Genomic DNA, 25,536 nt, shown 5'->3' with positions numbered 1-25,536 from the left:
TTAAACTGAATCTCTTTGCGAACAACATGCTGCTATACTTAGTAAACCCTACTGAATGCTTGGAGGATATCATTGCCACTATCAGCCAATTCTGGTTCTCCTCTCGCTTCTTGATTAATTATAATCTGGGAAGTCAGTAACATCTCCTTTATCCCCCTCTGCAAAACAACTGGGACGGTCCCTTACCATTAAACCTGGGCGGGATCCTGCTTTAGATACTTGGGGATTCATGTTGCGAGATCCAGTGAGAAACTTTATGATTTGAATGTAGATTCAGTTCTACATAATACAAAGGCTTTATTGCAGAAGTGGAAGGCACTCCCTTTCTCTGTTTCAGGTTGTTGTGCTCTGGTCAAGATGGCTATCCTTTCCAAACTCTTATACCCGCTACAAATGCTGCCGTTATGGCTTAAACCTTTGACCATACTTGCTTTTTGGTCTATGGAGAGCAGGGCAGGGTTGCACTCCCTGATATACCTATCTATAATGTAGTATGCCTTCTCTGCTACATACAAGAGTAGGTATCACACTGACCAAAATTTGATCTAGAGGGCCTAATGGCAGATTTGACTATACCCTACTCTCTGATCAATTTGATTCATCTCAGCTCCGGTAGATTATGATGTACTTTGAAGGTTTCTGGGTTTTGGCTTACTACTGGAGGGAGCACTGGATGGCCAGCGCCATCTTTAAAATTGGCACGGGCCATCCAGTGCTCCTACCATGTGATAGGGGCCGGCCAATGGCACGGATACCCTGTCACATGGTAAGGGCAAAGGGTCATCGGCGCCATTTTTATTAGTGGCAGCCGATGGCCCGAGAACGGGAGATCTCTCCCGAGACCCCCACTGGAAAACCAGGTACCTGTAAAAAGTTTTTTTTTGGGGGGGGAAGCTAAGGGATTAGTATTAAAGAGTCGGGGTGGGTTTAGGGGTTATTTTTGTGTGCCAGTTTTCCCGCCTCACCCAAAACAATAAGAGAACCCCACAAACAATTTCGTGGGGTTTTCCTAGCGGTTTCGGGGAGCCCCCGATTTCTGACGATTTTGAAAATATCGTACCATATTTTCAATCATCAGAAATACGATTCACATCGCTACTGAACACCACCCCATTTCCTCCATGGTGGGTTGTCGCTTCTGACACATGGCAGGGGGTTGCTGGCCTACCACCTGACTGCTAGATGGGGCTGAGGGCATGGGATGACTCTGCTCCTTTTCAACCACTTTACACTGCCTGGAAAAAGGGGTCCCCTGACTGGTACTGCCACCATCCCCAGATGGAAGTACTGTTGGGTGTTGTTTCTGCATATGATGCATCATGCCAAAATTAGTTAATGTCCCATTTGCTTGCCTCTGCTAATATCCCTGGCACAGTAATTACACTGGGCAAAACGCAGGTCCTCTGTCACTTTAAAGTGGCTCAAGATCACAGATTTCTTTCGTGATCCCTTCTCTATAGCCTTTGGAGTGGATGCTGGCATTGGAATTGAAGTAGTGGGTGCACCCTGAGAAGGAATGCCAGGGGCAGCAGTCATACTCTGTGCCTGCGCTGACTGCACTTCCTCCTCCTCATCATCAGTTTCATCTCTCCCCTGCAGCACTGACGTGGAGGTTAAGGCAGAACCAACTAATCCTCCTACACCTTTTCAGCTACTACTTCTTCCATTTCTGAGGATGAGAATCCCACACAAGATGATTCTGCATTGGAATCAGAAGCAAACAGTGCCTGCACTACATTTGCAATGCTAAGTTGAGTCTGCTGTCGCACTACTGCTTTTGGGTCTCGCCCTTTTGTCTTGCATGACTCAGCCTCTCCTTCCCTCACCTCCAAAACTACAGGGTCAGAAACAGGTGATGGCAGTGCATCATCTTTAAATTTCAGATTTTTCCAGATGGAACTGCCTGCCCCTCCAGAGATTTTAGATTAGAACAGCTCCCTTTTTAACTTTAATGGGGAGACACTGCCTTTTGAAGTGCCTCCTCTGCCAGTCCCAATCACTCAACCATGTCTACCTTTCCCCAACATCATGGATTTAATGTCACTGCCTATTAGGGATTTCAATTAAAATAATTATTTCTTTTTTGGTGAATGAACACCTCTGTACAAATATATGTGAGTCTGGAAAACTGCCCACAGACACACGGTGCAATGCCTTGATGTACACTACAACTGAGTCCTCTGCATGTGCACACACCAAACTTGTAACTACAAAAAAAAGAGGCCTACTAGGGATTTCGCTTAAAAGAGCATTGCTGTCCCAATATATGTGAGTCTGGAAAACTGCCCACAGCCGCCCGATGCAGTGCCTTGATGTACACTACAGCTGAGACTGCTCTATGTGCACAAAAAAATGAAACAGCAGAGAAAAGACTTGACTGGAAGCCTGAGCAAGCACAATTCCTAGTGACGCTGCTTCTTGTTTGAAAATACCAACTCACGCTATCTTCCACCCACACCCTGCCTGTGCCTGCACCAACCTACCCCAGGGGGGTAAGATAAGCAGCAAAATGCCACCGCTAGGAGCTTGTCTCAGTGGGAGAGACAGAGAGACCGTCTGAGTTCAATTAAAAAAAAGAAAAAAACAGAGCGGTCACAAAAAGCCTGCCTGGCACTGCAGCAAAAACAAACAAATATCTTTAACAATGGAAAATTCTATCAAAGTAGCTAGCAATTGAATACAGATTTGAGACACTCAGACTAGCTCTGAGTAAAGCAACCTCCCTGGACAACACCCACAAAGAAAGAACGTGGCACGCCGTGTGCTTAAGGTATAAATAGTATAGCATCATCAGGAACAGCATCGCAGAGCACTGAGTGAGAGCGGAGATTGGCTGTATTAGAAAAATGCTTAGCTCTGATAGGTTGCATTCTCTTCTCCTTGCCAACCTGTCTGCCCCACTCTATGACAGGGCTGTGAGGTCACTTATGACTCACGGGAAAGGGCTGGTTTTTGCTACGAATACTCCCACATGGCCTATTTCAAACAGCCGCTAAGAAATCACTGTAAACCAAAAGAATGAAACTAATATGATGTGTTTTATTTTTAGGGATCGCCAAGTGTTTCGCAAACCCACGAATCAAACAAACAGGGACTTATACGTTGCGGATTGCACATCCCTAATAATTTCTAAAAACTTTATTAAAGTTAGGCCAGGTCACTATCTGGGGGAAACAGCTTCTTTCTGATCTGGTCTGACGCGTCTTGCAGCAAAATGCAATGCAGATCTGGGTTCTGTGATCGCACCACAATTCTTTTCATGCACTTTTAAATTGATCTACGAGCACTACCTACCAGCTCCCATGAGGCAAATTCAGTTTAAGCTATTACTTAGATTCAGTGAGGGATATATGTAATGAACTGGTGGGTCTCTTGGAGGTATGGAAGTGCAGAGAATTGTTGAGCCAGTGTATGTTATGATTATGTAGTGTCTTGTGTATGATAGTTAGATTTTTGTAGCGGATTCTGAAGGAGATTGGGAGCCAGTGGAGGTTTTTAAGTACGGGGGTGATGTGGTCCTTTCTGTGACTGTTAGTGAGAACTCTAGCAGTGGCATTTTGCAGCATTTGGAGGGATCTGATGGTGGAAGAGGGGAGGCTTTGCAGAAGGGTATTGCAGTAATTAATTTGGAAAATAATATAGCCTGGAGGACTGTGCGGAAGTCGTGAATGTGAAGGAGGGGTTTAATTTTTTTTTTGAGGACATGAAGGTTGTGGTAACATTCTTTCATGGTAGAGCTTATGAACCTTTTGAGGTTTAGTTGGCTGTCCAGTATAACCCCAAGGTCTCGTACATGTTGGGCAAAAGGAGTTGGGGGTGGGGGAAGAGAGTCAGTGTTGGTGGTGGCCCAAGTGTTGGGATTGCATGATATAATGAGTTCAGTTTTGGAGGCATTGAGTGAGAGGTTTAGGTTGGAGAAGAGATGAGTGATTGAAGATAGGCAGGATTCCCATGTCTTGAAGGAGTTAGAGATGGATTCAGTAATGGAGATAAGGATTTGGACATCAGCGTAAATGAAATGGGAGAGTCCTAGGTCGGAAAGGAGTTGGCATAGGGGCAGCATGTATATATTGGAGAAGGAAAAGCCTTGGGGTACACCTCAAGTTGTTTATAGGATCGGATTTGCTGTTACCAGTTTTGACTGAGTAGAATCTACTGTTGAGGTAGGATTCAAGCCAGAGAAGGGTGGTGCCAGCAATGCCAATTTCAGTGAGGTGGTTTAGGAGAATCTTGTGGCTTATGGTGTCGAAGGCTGAGGAGATGTGAAGCATTGCTAGAATATAGGACTGCCTGGAGTCCATACCTTTAAGGAGGGTGTCAGTGAGGGCGATTAGGAGAGTTTCAGTGCTGTGGAATTTGCAGAAGCCAAATAGAGAGGGGTACAAAATATTGTTTTTTTTTCAAGATGGTCAAATAATTGGATGTTGATTTTTTTCCATTAGTTTGGCTAAGAAGGGGAGTATTGTTATAGGTCAATAGTTGGTTGGGTCAGAGGGGTTGAGATTGGGTTTTTTGAGGATAGGGTTGATGATGGCTTGTTTTAAAGGGGGAGGGTTACATTGTCAGATGTGATGGAACAGTTGATATTGGCTTAAAGGTTTGGATATTAGGTTAGGGATAGTCTGAAGGTATTTTGGGGGAATGGTGTCAATGGGATGAGCTGCTGGTTTAAATTTTCTTTAGGGGTTTTTTTTTTTTTTTTTATTTCAGAGGCGTTCTCAAGAGTCTCATAGTGGATTTTAATGGGGAAGCTTGAGAGGGTGGTGGAGGGAGGAAAGTTGGAGGTAAGCTTAGATATTTTGTCGTGGAAAGAGGGCCAAGTTGTCACATGGGTTTGGTGTTTTCAGGGATAGGAGATGGGGCAATTTTAGTAAGGTTGGAGACATAGGAGAAGAGGGCTTTGGCGTTGTAGTGAATGTTGTGAATTCTGACAGTAGAAGTTACGCTTGGTGTTTAGTATGGAGGTTCAGTAGAGGGTAAGGGCAGAGTTGTATGTGGCAAGGAGGGAGGGGGAGAGGTTTGATCATCTTTTTTTTCCAGATTCTTTTAGGTCGAGTTTAAGGTTTTTTTTTTTAGTTCAGAGGTATACCAGGGGTTTCTAGTGTTGCAGGAGGGGCTCAGTTTTTTTGGTTGTTAGGGGGCAGATTTTACTGGCAATGTCATTGGTGATATTGTGCCAGTTGAAAAGGGCAGATACAGGGGTGGAAATATCGAGGTCTTTGAGGGTGTCAGTGAGGGAGAGAATTAAGTCATCTTTGGAGCATGGTTTTCTGAATTGGATGGTAGTGGAGAGTGAGTGATGGGTGGGATGATTTTTTCAGTAATGGGAGATTAGGTTTGATGTGGAAGTGGTCTGACCAGGGGACAGGGGTGCATATAGGTGTCTTGGGGGGGGGGGGGAGAGGGGGGGTTGGAGGTGAAGTGAGAGTTGATGAAAATGAGGTCTAACATGTGGCCAGCTTTGTGTGTAGGCCTGGTTATAATCTGTTTAAAGCCAATGGCATTCATAGAGACAAGGAAGTCGTCGCTGGAGGAATGGCACCATGTTACCACACATATTTGGAAAAATTGAGATGTCGTATTTCTTGGTCTTGTGAATCCTTCTATTCATGTCTTTGGGATAAGTGAGATCCTATTCTTGGGGGGTGGGGGGGAGGGGGGGGTGCCTACCTGTAGGAAATTCCTTGCAGTAGTTATCCGCCTTTGAAAAAAAGGCACCTTCTTTTGCACAGTAGAAGGAAATTCCACACCACGCAATTGGAATCCTTTGAGGAGAGATCTGGCTTCCCATAAGGCACTTCAAGCATTAGGTTACTTTCTAATCGGGCTGGTACAGAAAAAAAAAGTGCAAGAGAGCCAGTGAGCACCCACGCTCCTGTGTGTGAGATTTAGTAGTGGCCTGCATGCAAATGAGGGCCCATGGTAAAAACATGCTAGGGACACTAGCACCTCCTTTTTGACAGGAACGGTGGCTGTCAGCAGGTTTGACAGCTGACTCTCAATTTTGCCGGTGTCGGTTAGAGCCTACTGCTAGCTATGGGTTCAGAAAGCGGATGCTGGCTTAATTGAGCAGCCGGCTTCTGACCCGTGGGCAGATTTAAATTTTTTTTTTAATTTGATTTTTTTTTTAATTATGAGGCTTCTGACTTAATAGTGTTAAGTCAGAGGTGCCATCATGTGTTACTTTCTGTATCATGTGGGAATAACTAATAGGCCCATCAACATGCATTTGCATATTGATGGGCCTTACTGTATAAGGGGTAAAGCTAGTGCATCAAACATGTGTCCAAACGTGGGCTAACAGTACGCGGTACTGTAGCGACCTGGACGTTGGCATAAAGTGCTGCAGGATAGTAAATAGTATTGAAAATGCTGAGCTACCTGACCAAGCTTGTTCACTGGGGTGTTGTCCTCAAATAGGTGTGGGAATGGCTGAGAATGATTGTTTGGTATGGGGGTCAATGTCATATTGAACAACTTGGGTCACTGTAGTTGATTATAGCCATTGCTATGATTTTGTTCTTGGGAGTATATTTGAAGATACATTCAAAAGAGCAATGATCCAGGGGTGCACGGCTTTGTTTGGATTTAAAATCTTTTGTGTAACGGCAAGATCTTTAAAAAGTTTAAATTGTGAGTAAACTATGATAATGTTTCTCGTGACTGCCAATCTGTAAGCGATTGGAATTAGAAGGAACAATTAGAAACTTATGCATAAAGGAGAGGAAGAGTGAGATATGCCTCCTACAAAACAGAAGGCCAATATAAGGGAGGTTATTTCATCATCTCCCTTACCTGGCCTACCTGACTCTCGGACACCATCATTCTTTGAGCCGGCAACAATATTAATCTGGAGGACAGGGCCGTGTTAGAAACAGACTTAGAGTGAGAATCTGTTTCTCTGACCAAAGCAATCTCATTGAGCCCTGGAGCTCCCAATATTCCATCCCCACCAATAGTCCTACAGGATAAAAATGCTGATTTAATTCCTTCTGATATAAAAATATTACCTGAAGGAGGGATGGGAAACATTGATGCTGGGGTGGGGGGGGGGGGGGGGGGGGGGGGGGAGGTGATGTGGGAAAGTCTGATGAAGAAAAAATAAATTGCAACTTCAGAGACATCTGTAATAATGGATATCCTCTGGGCTGCAATTAAGTCTCGAGACAGCAATAATAAAGTTTAACTAAGACATATGTAGAAGCCCAACAAAAAGTAATAGATATTGAGAAAATGCTAAGTACTCATGTTAAATTAGAAACACAGGATGAATGTTTATGTAAAGTAGAAACCATTCAAAAAAATTGTTAAAAATGAGATCTCAAATATGAAGAAATTAGAATATATGGAGAATAGTTTTAGATATAAGAATATTTTACATTTGAGAATGATTCCACCAAAAGATGTTCTTTAAACATATCTTCTACATTTATTAGAGATACCAGAGCAGGGCATTCTTACTCTAAGATTAATTATATTCCAAAAAGATCTATTGTAAGAGAAGCCCAGCTGGAGCAGTCCATTGATTTATCAGATGTCTTAAGCTGATTGAAACAGAAACATCAAGAGAAACCCTATTTGTATCATTTATGTTGCCACAAGAAAAATACAGTAGTTTTTACGTGCTAGATTGCAAAGTTATCACTGTCAGCAGATCTGGATGCATCTCTCTGAAACCATTTGCACTCTTGGCATCCTTAGAGATCCCTTTCAATGCAGCTTCACATCACAGCCTTAAAGATTTCTATTCAAATTATAGCTTTTACAGTTATCTGAAGCCTTTACTGGATCCTCAAAAATCACTGTTCCAGTCTCAACTACTGCAAATTTTCATTAGGGTTCTGGCTTATATAATTCATTTTTTACAGCTAGGTTGTGGACAGGACAACCAAGATGACCACATTACTCAGTCATCCTCTTCTCAAAATTCAATATCAGCTTGCTCTTGCTTCACTCTTCTGCACAACATTTCATCACCATGGGAATTGCAGCTGTGTTGAAAGGCGATGCTTCCATGAGAAAGTTATGATCCTCAAATCTCAGGCTATGGTACTGGATATTCCTGCAACAAAAGTACTGCACTTGGCTGAAAAGGACTAGCATGCCTTTTCTACAGCTAGGCCTATCCATGGGAAATCTCTTCCACCGGAGATAAGAAAATTATACAATTTAAGGAAAGCCCTGAAAACCTGTTTCAAAAGGCATATTCCATGTATATTTGAGTACTACTGAGCAGAGGCATATGTACCTTTAATGCTAGACTTAATAAAATGGATTAAAATAGAACGTGTATGTTTTATACTCCTCCCTGACTCAGGAAAAAGAAAAACCCAGCCAGTCTGGTTGATGAGCTATCCACACTGAACATGGCACGAAGATTTGCACACCTCACTCAGTGGAGAGAGCCTGAAAACCCAGCTGGCTCAGTATCCTGAAGTCTGAGAATTCCTGCTCTAAGGAAATTCTTTGGTCGAAGTTGTGAAGCCTGGAATAGCTTTCCTATGGAGTTGGGTGGGTACAAGTAGCATATATACACACTATCATTTACGAAGGGAATGAAGACTAGTCCTGCACTAAGAACCTCTTGAGAGGTCATTCCTTTTGATGGAATGGACCATATCTGTTTTGTGACCTATAAGTTCATATCAGAAAAGTAGATGAGTACATGGCACTCTGGTCTGTTTCTTTTATGAAGGAGCCACACCACCCTCAATGCTTCAAGGGATCTTGCAAGGTATAAAAGTTTAGCGATGATTCCCTTTTCTCAGGAAGGGATTTAGTTCTAGTAGGGGCAGGGAATAAGTTCTGCTGCTATTGGAATATTCAGGACCAGTGGCATAGCCAGAATTGATTTTTTGGGTGGGCACAAGGTTAATATGGGTGGGCTATAGGCATGCAGGTCTACTAGTTTTTATTGACAAAGAACGCCCTAGTAATTTGCAACAGCCATTATGCATCATTTATGAAACTTTAAAATAGTTTACCTCAATTTCACACACTTACTAGCATTAAAGATTCCTTAATCAGAATTTATTATATTTATTGCAGTTTATAAATGCACAAGTATAGGAAACAGATCCAGTCATGTAATAAAACAAATTAATGTATTCATGAACCATCTTTCATTATATTGTATTTATGATTTCTGGTTTTCTGCAATCAGAACAGCTACAGTGCAGAGCTAGGGCAATTCACATTGAAAAAAAATTTCTAATTCTGTTGTCACCTCAGCAAAAAAAAAAAAAAAAAAAAAAAAAAGCCCTCCACTGCTATTTTTTGAAGTAACAAACTCTTGCAAAGAAAGAGGCATCTAGACCCTTGCTATACAGTCACAGCACTGACTCAGGATTCAAAGCAGCAATGCAAATACTACACCAGGCCCTAGAACATTAATACATCACCTACTGGAGGTACAGAACAAGCTGGACTACTATAGAGAAACTACATGCTAGCAGAAATACTGCATTTCAGTCACACACAAGCAAAACAGAGAACGACCCTTACCTAATATAGAAATAAGAGACTACAAATTAGAACAAACATGCAGATAAAAACCACAATAGAAAGCCTGAGAAACTAAAGTTTAACAGTAGAATACTGAAGAGCAAAATACAAAAATAAGAAATGCACATTCCTAAAGATGACATTTAAATTGCTATCAAAATAAATTTAACCTTCGTATTTTTCTAAAGAGTTGGTCCTGGTCTTTCCTGTTTTTGTGCTTGTTGCTCATTTCCTAATTCTTTCAGCGTCTTTCTACTGTTTTCTTCCCTTCTACACATACTCTTCCCCCCCCCCCCCCCTCTACACACACTCACATTCTCTGCAGAGACACATACAAGCTCTCACTTTCTCATCCCTCCCCAGGCTAACATTATGAACAGACATCCACGCACCCATTCTCACCCACAAACAGACCCAGGCTTCTATTCTCACCCACAAACACACTGAAGCTGCGATTCTCATCCACAGCTTCTGGTACTGCTTCCTCCCTCAGCAGAAGATAAGTTGGCCTCTTGGTCCACAGATCTTCCTACTTTGGGAAGGTGGGGTGGGGAGCAGAAGCTGCTCTTGCTCCCCCCCCCCCCCCCAAGATCAGTGGGCCATATGGCCTCAGGACTGCTTCCCCATGTGTGCCATGCACAATAGGCCTGGGGCCTCCACTTCTGGTGCCATTTGGCTTGGCAGCTGCCCACCTGTGGCTATTCCACAGTTCAGGACCTCCAGTAGATGGCTTTCCAGCCTCTCCCACTATTTACTAGTGAAGCTATTGAGAGCAAGTTCAGATAAACAACTTGCTGTGGCTGGCCAAGGATACAGACCATCACAGCAGTGGTAGACTGCAACATGATTCTACAATAGTGTTCTTGAGTCACTGCTAGGACTTGGATTCTATTATGTAATTGAGAAAGACTTCAGAAGAGACTGAATATATTGCCTGCCTGCTAGTGGAAGCTACATGGCCTGTTAAGACTCTGCAGAACAGTGTTTTCAGTAATTCCTGCAGCTGCTAAAGGAGAGCTGGAGTCTATCCAAGGGACCAAGTATTCTCAAAAGCTAATGCAATCACAGTGGAGGCTGCAAGCCAAATGGTAGGGCTTTGGCAGAGGGAAGCCTGACAAATATACAAGCGTACCAGCTTGGCATCTGCTGTGCTTTATATGGTGCTGAAAATGAAGAACCACATGTAAGGAAACTAAGAAACCCTCAAATGAGCTGAAGCTATAACACTTAATTGCATTTATAAATTGTTCACTCATATCAGTAACACAGTAAATTTAAGTGTTAGGAAATACCAGCTCAAACTTATAATCACTGGGTTATCCAAATTCAGCTTATACATGCCACAATGAGAATTTTCTTCAAAGACCAATATTAAAACAAGACACTTATTGTTTATCTTCCTGCGTATGGCATTGGTGTTTGCCTGACAGCACATGTTTCATGGACCTTCAAGGGCTTTAATAACTATAAGTTTTGCATTTTAACAATAAGCTTTCTCCCATTATAGCAGTGGCCATGGCATTTCCAGACACCTTTTAAATCACTGACTTAAATGTACTGTTACTGATATAAGTTAACAATTTATAAAATGCAATTACAAGCGTTCTACCTTCAGCTCATTTATGAGTGTTTCTCCTTTTTGTAATAAAATTTTTAGCTTCCCTACATATGGTTCTTCATTTTGATGCATGGTAACCAGTTTTTGTATCATGTTAAATTGTTCTGAAGCAAGAACACATGGGTTACCATCTTCCATCCAAACCCCACTCTTGCTTTCCCAAATCTACCCCCCATGCACTAAATATGCTTAGGCTCAGGTATTTTGGGTCTCTGCATCTATTACCCTTTCAGACAGACATGTTATCCAACACTATTTGTCAAAATTAAAGAAATCCATCATGAACAAGTGTAGTTGCCAAAACATTTATTGCTATACCACACATTCCACCATTACAAACAAGCATTTATCCTCTTTACAAATATTTAGTACTATACCAATTGCAAGTCCCACATGGAAACCAGTGAAGGAGCAGTCATGCCTATTGTGAACTGTCTTGTAACATTAAGGGTCTGTGGAGTTCCTAAGCAACCCTGCTTCATGAAGTCAAAGATCAGCAAACTGCTTATCAGCATACAGGACTTCCAGTGCTCTTTAAACCTGGTTACAGAACTCTGCTTTCCATTGTCTGTCTTCCCAGCATAGCCCACCAAAACAATCTAGAAATTTCTTAAGATCTGCAAAATGAAATGGACTAGAAGTTCTATATAAGATGACTCATACTAGAGTTAAAGGCACTCCACCTCTTATTTCAAATCAGAACATTAAGTGGAACCAATGCTAGAATGTAATTTGTATCATTGTTCCTTTTGAAAGACGAAACCTTGACTTCCCACATCCATCTCACCAGTGGCTAGTAGACAGCACAATACCATGTGTCCCATCAAGAGAGCAATTGATATTCTATGTAACATCTTCACACAACAGTCACTTCTGTAGTTTAGCAGAACTGGAATTAGTGCTAGACTGGTGCATTTTAGCTGCTGTGTTCAGACTCTTGTTGGCTGGCTTGTTCTTGCTTCTGCTCTGGGCTCACAGGACCTACCAACCAGTTGAGTGGTGTGGTGTTAGCAAGATAAGCCATCACCTCATCCATGGATTCCTTCATTTTCTTCAGCTGTTCTTTGCTGGTGCTGAGGAGCTGATCAGACAGGTCTCTGATGGAGCCAACAGAGTGGAAGTTCTGGTAGATGTCTCCAGCCAGGCAGCTAACATGGTGGGCTTGGTTCTGGATGTTTTGGGGCAGACCTTGGATGCTTGATACCAGTGTGAGGCAGTTTGTCTGAAGCTGGCGAGACAGGTCCTGGGCAATAGCCAGGGCACGTGATTCAATGTACTAAAAACAGAAAAGACACTTTAGAAATCATAGAAACTGGCTGGCTGTATTACTATGTTCTGCTCATTGGAGAAAGTTGACCCATGGATATGAATATTAACAGATACTGGTAGCATTTGTCATGCTCAGAGATCCCAGGCTATTGAGTAGAATCTGTAAGACATCTTGCTTGACTGGGGAGGGTGTCTGTCATGACAGGTTTACTAGTCAAGTGTCAAGAGTGGGTCTAGTGTTGCTCCAGACACTCCTTCACTGGGAGATGTCCCAGTTTGATCAGTGGAATATAGGCCAGGAACTGAAGTTGTGGCTCTCTTGAAGCAGTCCAGCACTCACGTTTGGAATCTCTGGAGCCACAAGAGGGAGGGAGTGCTTGGAGCATGTGAAGGGATCAAGCCCATCAGATTTCATGCTCTTTTGGAATCTGTGGCATATTTAGTAATACTTCTATTCCACAGCTCTAAATATTGACTGTGGATTACAAAGAACAGTTCACACCTTAACAAAAAAAACAAACCACACAAGAGTTAAGCAAATTTTAAGTCTAGTCTTCCCAATTGTTTTCTATAAAACGTAACCTCCGAAATACACATCCTGGAAGTAGTCCAAGCTCCATGGTGGGTGCTCCAGCAGAAGAGGTCTTACACCAAATAGCTGCAGACACTTCTAGTGTGAATTTTCAGAAGTCTCATAGGATACAATGAGTGAGGAGCACTGCATTCTGCCAAAGGGAAGTTGCCCTACTTTAAGAGGGTTGTGAGGGGAAGAGAAAATTCCCACACAATTCAAGTATCAAAAAGGTTAAAGTCATAGCCTGAGAGGTTTTCCTATGGCATTATCATAAGGTTTAGGTGTCAGTAAGCCCCAGAGCCCCTGCTGAACAGTTTGGATTTTTGTTCTGCTATGGATGTCATTTGAAGGGGGTGGTCAAGTTGTTACAATTCTCCCAGTAACACCATAAACCCTTTTGGAATCAGACTTATTGTCTGTTACTTGAGGTAGAGAGGATCCTCAGCCCTAAGGTCTTTGAATCCCAGTTGTTCCCAAATCAGAACCACCTTGGCAGTCTCATGGGGTTCATGGCCCCATAACTTCCAGATATGCCCAGGATAAATGCAGAATGGGAGCTGGGAGGAGAGCAGGTAAGATTACTGAGCAAGCCAGTCTTTAGGAAGAAACGTGGTCTATATTAGCAGAGAAAGCCAACTACTGCAAAGGATGGGAAAAGCTACTACAGACCCATGTCCCATAAAGCTTAGATACCAGTAATAGCTGGGTCTCTTCCTGCCACCCTTAATGCAAAACGTAGGGCATCTGGTCTCATTAGACTTAGTGGTGCCAGCTCAATATTCCTTGTCAAAATGAATCAGCAAGATAGAGGGGATGACTCCATGGCTCAGAGGCTGTGCTGTCCACAGCCCTCGTGGGCAGTCTGAATAAACATGGGGCCAAGAGGACAGATCAGCAATTCCAAAAAAAATAAAGCCACAAAGAAAAATGGTATAATTGAGAGGCTGTTCAAAATGGCTGATAATGATCAAGGCATGACAGAAGGTGCATCTAGACTGTTGCCAGTGTTAGAAGCTTATGCAGACTGAATGCCTGGAAACATTGAGCCACCCAAAAGCTGTTTACCTCTCTACTGGGAGCTTCCTCTCCATCCTGCTGTCCTATGTTTCTCTTCCATGCTACCCAAGCCTGGTGCAGCTTCTCTTGGGCATCCTGCAGTTTCTGGTTGGCACTGGACAGACTCTTTTGGGCATATTCCATCTGAAATCAGGAGAGTGTTGCTATTAGTAAATGGGCTTGGTACACGTTAGGGGAAAAACCTGAAGCTCATCTAATAAGTTGGTCTTCAGTGTAAATCATTCTGCTTTAGCCCTCTTCCTCTCCTCCAGCTCGAGAAAACTAGTGTTGAAGTTTTGGCTAAGGGAAACAATACCTGCAAGCAGTCTTAACCATGGAAGATATTAGCTGATGCATCAAGACCAAAAGGCACCCAGCCTCCCCTGCAACAAGCACTGCTGAATTACAATACTAGTGGTGGCAAACAGATGAGTTTGGTGCAGGCTTCCTTTTCATCCAAGCTAGCATGTTAGTACTGCTCTTGGAAGAAGATCAATGGAGACCACATCTCTTACCAGATCAATGGTGTGATGGAGCTGAGAGATGGCCTCCTGGCTCCTGCATTTAGCATCTTTCACTGTGATCAAGGCCTGCTCATGAACCTTGGAAGACAGAGATCCCAGTCTAGCATAAAAGCTTGGCTTCTGGGTGCCAGTAGCTTCTTTGGCTAAAATAGAGAGAAGAAAGCAACTATCAGCTGGGTTTCAAATCTTACTCTTATCTTGAGACAGAAGTAAAAAGATGTAGAAACCCCTGGTCTCTGTGGTGGCCCTAGATCCTTGCCCTTAAGATAGATAGCGAAGGAGATACCATCCCATCAGCACCTCCCTCAGACGAAGGTCTGAAGTGGGTGAATTCATGCCTAGAAGGGGGGACTAGAAGTCAAGAGTGTGGTCCATGGTTTGGATTTTGAGGCAAGGACCTGATTTTGCTCATCTTTAATTTTAAGATACTCCTTTCCCCTGCAATGGGAAGGAGAGCAGTGACTCATTATCTCAGAGGATTTTTTGGGACTTTGAAAGGTTTAGCACCCCTCCTCCCCACCCTGGAGCTTGGCTGCATCAAGCAGCAGAGCTTCACGATAAAGTCACTTCAGGAAGAGTCTGGATACCCATATTTTGGGACACAGGATGGGTATGAACTGGACTTACGGGGACTGCAGGTACCATTTTGAGATTGAAGTGGATTCTCCTCACATTGAGAGATCCTGGTTGGGCAAGGAAACCCCTCTCTCATGCTGAGGGACCAGCTCTACCCCAGGACCCTGTTCTGAGGATACATGCACGGGAGGAGGGGGGGGGGGGGATCCAATGTGTACATACATCATGGTGGGGCACAGATGAAAAGCAGAACCCTTATGATGAAAGGTCACAGTAAAGTTTGTTGACCATGCAAGCTGTCCAGACTGTTCCTGCAGCACCATCACGGAGTGGGTACAGTAACTCCAGAGGCATTTCACTACACTGCCCGGGCCTTGAATGTCAGCCTCCCTCCCCCAAAAGAGGAGAATCCACTCCTTGGAACCAGAGATGTTAGCCTCATGAAATACATTATGGACCCTTACGATATAACCAATCCTGGGGGAGAGGGAGGGAGGGAGGGAGAAGAGATGAAGTTACAAAGCCATCAAGTCTAAAAAAAGAAAAGCCAGGAATTTCACATTAGGCCATACTGAACATGACTGAATTCTAAACATAACCAGAGGAAAGGGAATAATTGAGGCTTTTTGCACGCCCAGTTTCTCCTTACCTGCTTCCCCTTCAGTCACTGGGAGATACTGATCCACAAGGGCCTCCGTCTTGCTCAGTGCAGCATCTACCCCAGTGCTCACCACCTGCACCATGGGGCTTTCCAGAACAGAGTTAATGCTCCCAGTCACAACAGCTTTTGTCATTTCCATGCTCTCCTGTGCAGCTCCCTTGGCCTTGTCCACCACTCCAGTGATTGCATGGGCAACTGTGTCCTTGGCACCCATCACAGTGCCTGCTACAGCTTCTTTTGCACCAACCACCATGTCTGTGGCATTAGCAACAATCTACATGAAGAATCACAGTTAGTACTAGATGGTCACATCTGAGTACTGCCACTTGTTTGCATCAAGTTTCCACAGGCTGCGAGAACAGAATCTGGTCCAAGCTCAGGAATCCTGATCACACTAAGTTTTGATATCCATGGCCCTGCTATCAACTGCCCTCATTTCTACAATAGGTTGTAACCTGCACCTACTTAATCTTTATTCACTGCCTTCCTTACTCCAGTTATGATCAAATCTGGCCATATTTTCTATTGTTCCACATGAAAACTACCCTTGTTTACTGACCCTTCCTTGCATAGAGAAGCTTCAGCTGCACTGACTCAAGAGGCATTTATATATACTAGAAACGTTGCTTTAAGAGCCTCAGTACATTCTGATCAGATTTCCAGCTGCATGAAGTTTTGATTTGTCCATGCAAAGCAAGAGAACCTGGTTAATCCCCAGTTAAGGCAACCCTGAGGAAACCCCTGCATTCTCTCAATACCCATGGGATGGGAAAATTGTGAGCATCCATAGGTCAACTGCAAGTAGTTCAGTTTTGTGAATAAAGATTTAAAAAGAGGAAGGAAAGAGCAGTAGAATGGGGTCAGCTTGTTGCTAGAGCTCTGGCTGCAGCTCATGACTTTCTACCTTTGCAGGTGATAGGGGGAGTTAAGGGTATATACCTAGAAAGGTAGAGAGTCATGTGCTGTTGCTATTTCTGTTTAGAGAAGCACCTTTAAGACTTTCTGTAATGTGGATCTCGTCGCCCGCTGTGATGTTTAACAAAACACAGCCTCACCTTATCAGTAGAATGGTGAAGGACAGGCAGCTTCTCTTCAATTTTGTCCAGGCCTACACAGGCACAGTTATTGGCAAGAGCAACTACAAAAGAAAAACAGACAGCTACACTCCTACTCCGTGAACATTCAGACAAGCAGGATAGGAAGATGAGTAGGAAACTATGCATTCAAGCCACTTATGACATTACCTAGAAGTCCATTATAAACAGGTTGCCAGCGAGAGAAGTGACTACACGTGGTGTTGTGGTCGTCCCCCCCCCATCCAGTTCTCCCTGCTTCTCAGAAGTCTTTCCCCATCAAGGAGCCAGTGTGCCAACTCCAGCAGGCACACTATTTTGGGATGCCAGTGCTGGCATTTGAAAGAGTGAGAGTGAGACTGAACAAGGCCACAAAACATGGGCCTGTCAAGTCAACCCCACAACATAAACAAAGCCTAGAAGCAGTGGTGGGGATGACTACCATTGGCTACAAGTGCAATAACAAAAGCAGGAGTGGTGCCACCACATCAGCTTTATGGGCAGAGGAAGGAGAGCAAGGTGCCAGTTATGGCAGCTCAAGGACTGCTAGCACAAGGTCATCATCCAAACTAGACAGCAAGGGGTCAGCATTCCCTGGCTGTGTCAGACCCTGTATGGTAACAGGGTGGGAATTGAAGTGTTACCTAGAAAGGATGTAACTTAGCAAGTCAGTCATCTTCCTCCCTCCCTTGTCTGGTGCCACCTGAATAGTATGTACAGAACCATGCATGGTTTTATTTTTCTACTCTCGTTACTCTAAAGGTTTCCTTTCATGCCTCCACAGAAGAGCAGAGTCCTTTCTCCTTCATAGTAATGTTTCTCATGGAGGTATGGGGGAACCCACTAAGCACACCTGGATCTGGCTACGAACAAGTTTATTCTAGACTTCCTATAGCAATAAGCTGGGGAAGTTTCCCTTATAACCACAATAGTGCTAGGAAGCTTAGGCAGAGATGGAGCTCTGGGTCCCAGAGAATGAGCTGTATTAGTTGACTTTACGGTTTATAGATTGCAACCTGCCTGCTGCCCATTTCACCAAGTAGGCAACATCATCCAACCCATTCCCTCAGCAACCTAAGGGACAGGGAACCACGAGATGAAACAGTTATTCTAGTCCAAACAGATCACCAATGGGAAAAAAAAAAATGTAAGTCAGCTTAATGTTGAATTATGTGCTATGTTTATCATGGGGAAATTTCCAACTGAAGGAAGGTTCTAGAAGGTGCATTTTGGACAAATGAGAGAAGGTTTTCTATTCCTAAAGAATATTGGAGCAGTTGAGAAATGTTGCACTAAAGACTAGAGAGTCAGAAGTTTAGGTTTGGAGGCTTGTAACCTTGTGCAGTGCCTAAAGTGGTTTCTGAGCTGGAGAAGTAGCCCAGGAAGGTTTGCAAGGAGATAAAGACTGTCCTAGTTGACTGAGGGGTTCTGTAACTTTGAAAGCCCACAGCTTGGGATAGACTTTTGTAGAAGTAGCATCATGCAGTGCTACATCTGGGGTGAATAAAGAGTAAGGGCCTTCAGACAACTGACTGGGAAAACGCTGAAAAATGTTCAGCTGATTGAGAACTGCACGTAATGGGTAGAAAGAGTGGAAATGTTTTGAAGTTTAATTCTGGAGATATGCTGCTGAAATTGTCCATCTTGGTGCTCCAACTGGTTCTTGATATTTGGATTGTTTAAAAATGTTTTTTCCTCGAGAGACTACTTGTGTAGACTTTTCTTGCTGGGTACATAACTCCCTTGGGCCTCAAAATTTGATTCCCTAGTGGGAGAACCCTGATTCCAAGCCTGTTGGCTGGTTTTTACCACCTTTGCAGCTGCCAAAAGGTGACATCCCCACCCCCCTCACGCCAATTCAGTGAAGTCCACGGAAGAGCGGCGAATGCCCACTCACCTGTGCGTGCGATTCTGCATTTAAATGAGGCCCGGCGGTAGAAACAGGCAGAGGTAGAGCCCGCTGACAGCAAAATTGAGCATTCAGTTTGACCCAACAGCTGCGTGCTGACTTCAAATTTTACACTTTTACCCTTTGGGACTTCCAACTCAATATTTCCATGATATTAAGTCGGAGGGTGCACGGGAATACCTAATAGGGCCATCAGCATGCATTTGTGTGTTGAGGGTGCTATTAGGTTCTGCAGGTTGGATGTGCCTTAACAGTGCACTATACTGTATCGGCCCAAAGGGAGGATGGAGTTAACAACCCACACTAGTTCTTCCTAGAATTTTTTGTATTAATTGAAATAGAATATCAGCTGCACAGCAAGAATCTAAGTTGCCATAGGCAATAAGTAGGAAAGATACTAGAAGCAGACCAAAAGATCAGGCAATGTCTGCTGGATAGAAGGGGGAACGCTCATTCAGGAAATGAAGTCTTCCAATGTAGCAGTAATTCTCTACCTGCAGTTGATGTGTAGTCCTGTTAGAGAAGATGTGCTGGCCCAGCAGCATTACTGTGCACCATGTGGAGGACCTGGATCAAATCTGCTGGGGAGGCAGTATTAGACTGTCCCTAGGGCCTGGGGTTGCCCTCACGACTTAATGCCCAGACTTAGAGCTCATAATTATAGAGTTTTGGCCAGAGATCTATGCATGGCCACCAGCTGAGAAAAATAGACGGGGAAAAAATCCCAGGCAAATGCAAGTAAAAGCTTAGTGTCCCAGTGCAAGGGAGGCTGGAACCTAAAGGTACAGGTGATTGCCAGGCCAAAATAAATCTCAGTAGGAAGTGGGATGTTATCTCCCTCTCCCACCCATAACTAATAAAGGTTTGGATTTCCTTTAATGAAAGGGAGAATTTAAGAAAAAAAAAAGGTTTCCTGTTAGATCATGCAATAGAGTGCTTAATATGTCACACACTCACTATAAAAACAGATGAGTCTAGACATTAAGTTGACATGTATATTCAGTATTAAATAAATTGATAAAGTGTACTTAAACCCCCTCCCCCCCACAAGATCTTATTAAAAAGGCCAGTTCTAGTTAGATACTATTAGCTACAAGCCTCAACCATTCACTTTCCCTCAAATGTATGGAAAAAATATGAATCTTATTCAGTTGAGTAGTTGCCATCACTTACTTTGTGGATCCAGTTTTTCGATGATGGGCTTTGTACTTGCCAGTGTCACAGCAGCAATGGTCTTCACCCCCTCCTCTGCCACCTCACAGACAGACTTCAGGTAGGGATGGTTCTCTTTCGTGCTGACATAAGCAGATGAAACCATGTCACAGGTAGAGCTCACCAATGGCAGGTTAGCCACCCTCACTGCCACATTCTGGCAAGTCAAAATTTGGAGAGAGAGTTAGCAATCCAGCTACAGTGCAACCATGGAAAACTGAGAAAGCTCAAGCAAAGTATTTCATGCCTACCTGTTGTGGTTCAGCTGCTTCTGAAGCCATTCTTTCAAGCCTTCAAAAGAGAAAAAAAAAGTTAGCTAAACTTTTGAGAAGGAAATAAAAAGTACAATATTTCAGCTTCAGACATATGCTGAAACTTGCATTTTCTGCCACAGTTTATAGGACTCTTCACCCCTATCATAAACAGAGCTAGTGTTTCAATATCTTCAATGCAGCAATAAACCCAATGACAATTTACAATAAGAACTACAAAAATTAGAGTAAAATAAGTAGTAATTAACAAGACATACAAATAAGCAGTATAGTTTTTACATGGAGTGGGATATAGATTAGGTGGTAGGCCAACAATGGACTCAGCTTGTTTTAATGCTAGCACAGAAGTGCATGCAGTTATGTAGAATAAGTATTTATTTTTGTCTCCCTCTTTGCCATATTCTTGACAACATTACCCAACCCTTCTACTAGCTTTTAAGGAGCTTCATTCACTACCGGTGATATGGATCTGTCAAAATGCACTAAGCAGAACCCCCACCTTTTTTTTTTTTTTTTTAAGTTGACTCTAAATTGGATTACACTTACCTCACCAGCTACGCCAGAGTGGATTAAAAGGTAAATAAAGGGCCCCAATTTTAAAAAGCATTTGCACATGTAAATGCACTTTACTCAGGGTAAGAGGGCCTTTTATCCATGCATTTTATGTGCATAAATGACTTTTGAAAGTTGCTACAAAAACAGTAGTTACATTTACATATAAATCTTTCAAACAAAAAAGTTATCCCAAAAGGTTTAGAAGAATCCTAGACAATACACTTGAAAAGTACAGAAAGCAGAGGAAGCACAGCTCCTCATAGCTTAGGAGGAACAGTAATTACTAGCCAGGCTCATTTGCCAAGTAACAGAATAAAGTTTCACCTGGGGGTTAATTAAAAAGTGATCAGCACTAGCAGACCGGAGCACCACTCGCCTCTAAACACCAGGAAAGAAGAGGGCAAGGAGAGGCTGCCAGGTCTCAAATAAAGAGCAATATCAGCACTGACGCTTCTAGGGCTGGCAAGTGGGATATAGTTTTAGTTATCTGAAGCCAACACGCAGAGTACAGGGGCCAGCTGTTTTTTTTTTTCCCTTTAAGTCATCTACCTCATTACATTATGGAAGCATTTACACCTTCTCTGGGTTTTAGGTGTAGAAAATGGAAGTAGGAGGTTAAGATATTACTATTTAGTTTGATTTTTGTTGTATTGGAATGTTGACGTTGCCTCTTGTAAAGATTTAACAGAGAAGAATCATCCAGACCCCCTTTTATTAGCCACATTTATTACACCTACAAGGAAGAAAAAAAAGAAACCACTTCCAGCCATAAGACAGAAGTTGAAGTCCCAACAACGGTGAAATGCAACAGCACTAAACATAGTTTTAAGATTAGCCACATTAAGAATATTTATCACTTCATGTACTTGAAGAATGAAAGAATATCCGGCCTTGCAAGCTCCAAAGGGATTGCAACCGGACACAGAGCAGCTCAGGCGTCCCTCCCTCCCTTTCTGACTCCCCAACATCAGGTACAAGCCCCTGAGGACTGGCTCCTGGCCCCAGATGAGCAGTCAAAGCAAAAAAAGTTCCTTAACTCAACAGTACAACAAACTCCCTTCTGATTACCAGCAAGTAGATAGGATTAGGACCTTCTTCCCCCAACCGCACAGAATCACTGCCACCTCCTCTTCTGTTTCCCAGCTGCTCTGGAGCCAGTTCTAGGGAAGATAAGGGTGGGGTCCAGGGACTCGGCGGCTCCGCCCTGTGATTTTTACCCTTAGTTGTTTCTCCCCTCCTTCACCATTTTCAGCCTGAGCCCGTCTGTTTCTACTTCCGGTCCCCCTTTTCCTGGACGCACTTGCTTCACATGGCTCTGTTCTCATTTCCCCTAGGGTGCATTTTTGTTAACGTTAATGCAAACGCCAGAGATTCAGTGGGTACAAGGGGCTCATGCCCCACATCTGTCTGTTGACTGCTCCAGCCCCTTTCCTGGGGGCAGCTTTCAGGGAACAGGAAGATTGGGGCTGGAAAAGGGAGCTCAATTATTTTCTTCTCTTCAGTGCCTGCTCCATCGTCCCCTCCTCCCCCTCTTGTCCCCGCAGGAGGGGAAGGGTTGAGACAGGAGCAGCCCCTGCAGGCGGCATGTGGTGAGAAAGAGGAAGGAGGTATCTGGACAGGAGAAGAGAGTAATTGTTTTCTGTTCTGCTGTGCTTTTTTTTTTTTTAATTTCATCCCCTCCCGTCTTTCAACAGAGGGGAGGAACTGAACCAGGCTCATCTACAACCTTTGATCTCAGGATTCTGGAATCAGCTGAGGGCAAAGCGTTGGGTGGAGGAAAGAAATATTCAGAGAACTGTAAGTGATCGACATGGAGGGAAAGTGAAAGGGGGTGAGTGAAGAGTGGATGAATGTTTGTGGTGTGAAAGGATGACTGATGAGGAGGAAATGAATAGTGGAATGGGAGGAGGGTTAATGTTGGGGTATGTGAGGAAGGAGTGGTCTAAAAGGGGGTGAATACTGGGAAGTGAGGAGCTGGTTGAATTCTCCTGGGAATATGAGGACAGGTAGGTGAATTCTGGGGGGGGAGCAGGATAAGGGAAGGTGAATGTGGCTTCCTTCCCCCATCTCCCTGAAATTAGTGCAAACTTGAACTGTCTGAGGTGATTAGAGAGAGTCAGTATATGGGGTTCATGAAAACCATGTGGGAGGAGGGGATGCATATGAGGAAGTGCAGGGGTACAGTATCTGGGGAAGGGGTGAAAATTGCTGAAGGGGTATAGACTGTGTCAAAGAACTCCAGAGGTGGTGATGGGGTGATGAGAGCCAGAGATGGGGTGGGTCAGATATGATGATGGAGGTGTAGCTGAGCCAGAGAATGAAGTGGAGAAAGGTAACGAAAAAGCAAGAGATGGTGATTGGGGGGCGGGGGGAAGCTTAGAAGTGTGATGGGGTAGAGAAGGAGTTGTGAGAGGTAGTGAGTAATTGGGAGGAGGAAGTATGAGAGAGGGAAGTGATGTGGGATTGGTGTGTGAGTCATAAGGGGTAAAGGGTGAGTGTGTGTGATAGAAAGTCAGAGAGGACATTGAAATGCGGGGGGGGGGGGGGGGGGGGGGAGTATGCAAGAGGAGGACTGAGGTGAAAGTGAATAAGAGAGTGTATGGTGATAAGAATGAAAGAGGATAATTGAGGGCCTCAGGAGTCAATGGGGATAAAGACTCCATGAGGGAGACAAACTGGAGGGGATGAGAGAACAAGATGGGGAGTGATGAGAGAGGGGAGGCTCTTGGGGGAGTAGGTGAGAGTTGGGTAAGTGAAATATGGGGCAGGAAGAACTGGAGGGTGATAGATGAAGGATAGAAGATAAATGAGGGTGAAGAAGAGATGAGATCCAGTTGTGACAGGGTAAAGGGAGTGAAGTGATTGTGATGTAAGGGAAAGATTTAGAGGCAGAGAAGAGAGATGTGAAGGAAAATTACATGAAAGGGAAACATAGTAGTGATTGAATTAATTTGCACACCACAGACTTCAGGCCAGCAAGTCTGACCTCTTTGGTGAGCAAATTAATGGAACTGCTGCTATGACAGAGGATAGTGCCGTTTCTGGAATCCAGTGGATTACAAGATCTGAAGCAGCATGGTTTTACCAGAAATAGGTCTTGTCAGATGAATCTGATCAATTTCTTTTATTGGGTGAGCAGAGAATTGGATCTGTGAGAGCACTAGAAGTAGTGCACTTGGATTTCAGTAAGGCTTTTGACACGGTTTCACGTAGTTGACTTATAAATTCAGTGCCCTTGGTATGGGAACTAAAGTGACTGACTGGATTAGAAATTAGTTGAGTGGTAGATTACAAAAGGTAGTGATGCATGGAGCTCACTCAGAGGAGAGAGATGCTACTAGCGGTGTGCCGTACACTTTGCCTTTGGATTGGTTCATTTCATGATTTTCATGAACATCATTATGGAAGGATTATTGGGAAAGGTTTGTCTTTTTGCCAATGATGCCAAAATTTGCAACAGAGTAGACAACCAGAAAGACATGAGAAGGGATCTAATGAAGCTCGAGGAATGGTCTAGGGCAGTGATGGCGAACTCCCTTCCTTGGGTGCCACAAACAGGCCAGGTTTTCAGGATATCCACAATGAATATGCATGAGATAGATTTGCATGCACTGCCTCCATTGTATGCAAATACATACATTACATTGTATGTAATACATTAGTGGGTTTCAGGGGGGCACAAAATATCTGTTATTAAATCTGGAACTTCAAACTTATATTGTGCATGATACGATTCCCAGCAAAATCGCATTTGATGTGCCATATTATAAAAGTAAAAACGTGGTCCAAGATGGCGACCTGATCGGTCACGGCGTGAGAAGCTCCTGATTCATTGCCTTTTCTTACCATTTCTGAAATTCCCCATACAAAGCGAAAAGCCCGGGTGAGGGCTGGAGAGTACCTCTACCCTTCTGGAGTCATCGCAACCCAGAATAGGAAGTTTTTTCGCAGCCGTACCTCCGCTTACACTGGGTGAAAAGGTCGCTGGGGAACGAGCTCTGGAGCGTGAGTGTACATCCCTGACCGAAATATCATTAAGCCCTGGATCACCGAAAAAGACTGGCACCTCCAAGACGCAATGAGGAAAGGAGCCTGCAGAGTGATGAAAGTCCAAGGGAGATATTGCGCGGAGAGGCTGGAGCATCTGAACAGGCTGGAGTTTTTAAAGGACTTAACAAACAAGTGCACGAAGACAAGGTAGTACCCGGAGGAGAAGAGGGAGGTACGGGACTAGGCCTCGCTGCAGGGATAAGATCTGTTGGTCTTGAAAATGGCGACAGCTTAGCAGCGGGCGGGGGCAAAGAAGGGAGCCAGGTTCCCTCAGACCAAATAAAGATATTATCTGAACCTGAAATATCATTGAATGTAATCTGGAAAGCTCTCCAATCCTTAGAAAAAGCGATTTGGGAATTAACTAAAAAAGTCATTGAAGTTAAACAACAAGTTAAGGACAATGCTATGGAATTAATGACACAGAAAAATAAAATTGAGAGAATGGAAGAAAGAGTAATAGAAGTTGAGAAATCAAATACTGCAATTATTCAAAATGATATGAAAGTTAACAAAAGACTTGAAAAAACTGAAAATGCACTGAGAGCCCACAACCTAAGATTCTTAAATTTTCCAGTTTTGAAGAATATTTCCCCAATAGACTCCTGAAGAACTAAAGCCGGTGATATCAAAGGCTTATTATCTATATCCCACTGAAGAGAGACAAGAAAATGCAGAAGAAC

At 43.6% G+C, this 25,536-nt stretch overlaps 1 protein-coding gene across 4 annotated transcripts; it reads right to left on the bottom strand.

The window, feature by feature from the left end:
* Nucleotides 1-11,411: 11,411 nt before the first annotated feature.
* LOC115095412 (perilipin-2-like) lies at nt 11,412-21,991 on the bottom strand. 4 transcript variants are annotated; one of them, XM_029609029.1, is made up of 8 exons: nt 21,872-21,991; nt 20,228-20,267; nt 19,938-20,133; nt 16,838-16,920; nt 15,771-16,056; nt 14,537-14,688; nt 14,031-14,165; nt 11,412-12,398 (listed from the first exon to the last, which is right to left on the bottom strand). In XM_029609029.1, the coding sequence occupies exons 2-8, from the start codon at nt 20,255-20,257 to the stop codon at nt 12,039-12,041; spliced, it is 1,242 nt and encodes a 413-aa protein (XP_029464889.1). In that variant the 5' UTR covers nt 20,258-20,267; nt 21,872-21,991; the 3' UTR covers nt 11,412-12,038. The 4 variants fall into 4 exon arrangements, with proteins under 4 accessions (XP_029464889.1, XP_029464898.1, XP_029464914.1 ...); XM_029609038.1 differs by having other exon boundaries at nt 21,841-21,939; XM_029609054.1 differs by having other exon boundaries at nt 19,938-20,121; nt 21,872-21,893.
* Between the last annotated feature and the right edge of the window lie 3,545 nt (nt 21,992-25,536).

The sequence above is a fragment of the Rhinatrema bivittatum genome, chromosome 1, assembly GCF_901001135.1.
Source record: "Rhinatrema bivittatum chromosome 1, aRhiBiv1.1, whole genome shotgun sequence".
NCBI lineage: Eukaryota > Metazoa > Chordata > Amphibia > Gymnophiona > Rhinatrematidae > Rhinatrema > Rhinatrema bivittatum.
The sequence above is the reverse complement of the archived record's forward strand: the minus strand, read 5'-3'. Positions and strand labels throughout refer to the sequence as shown.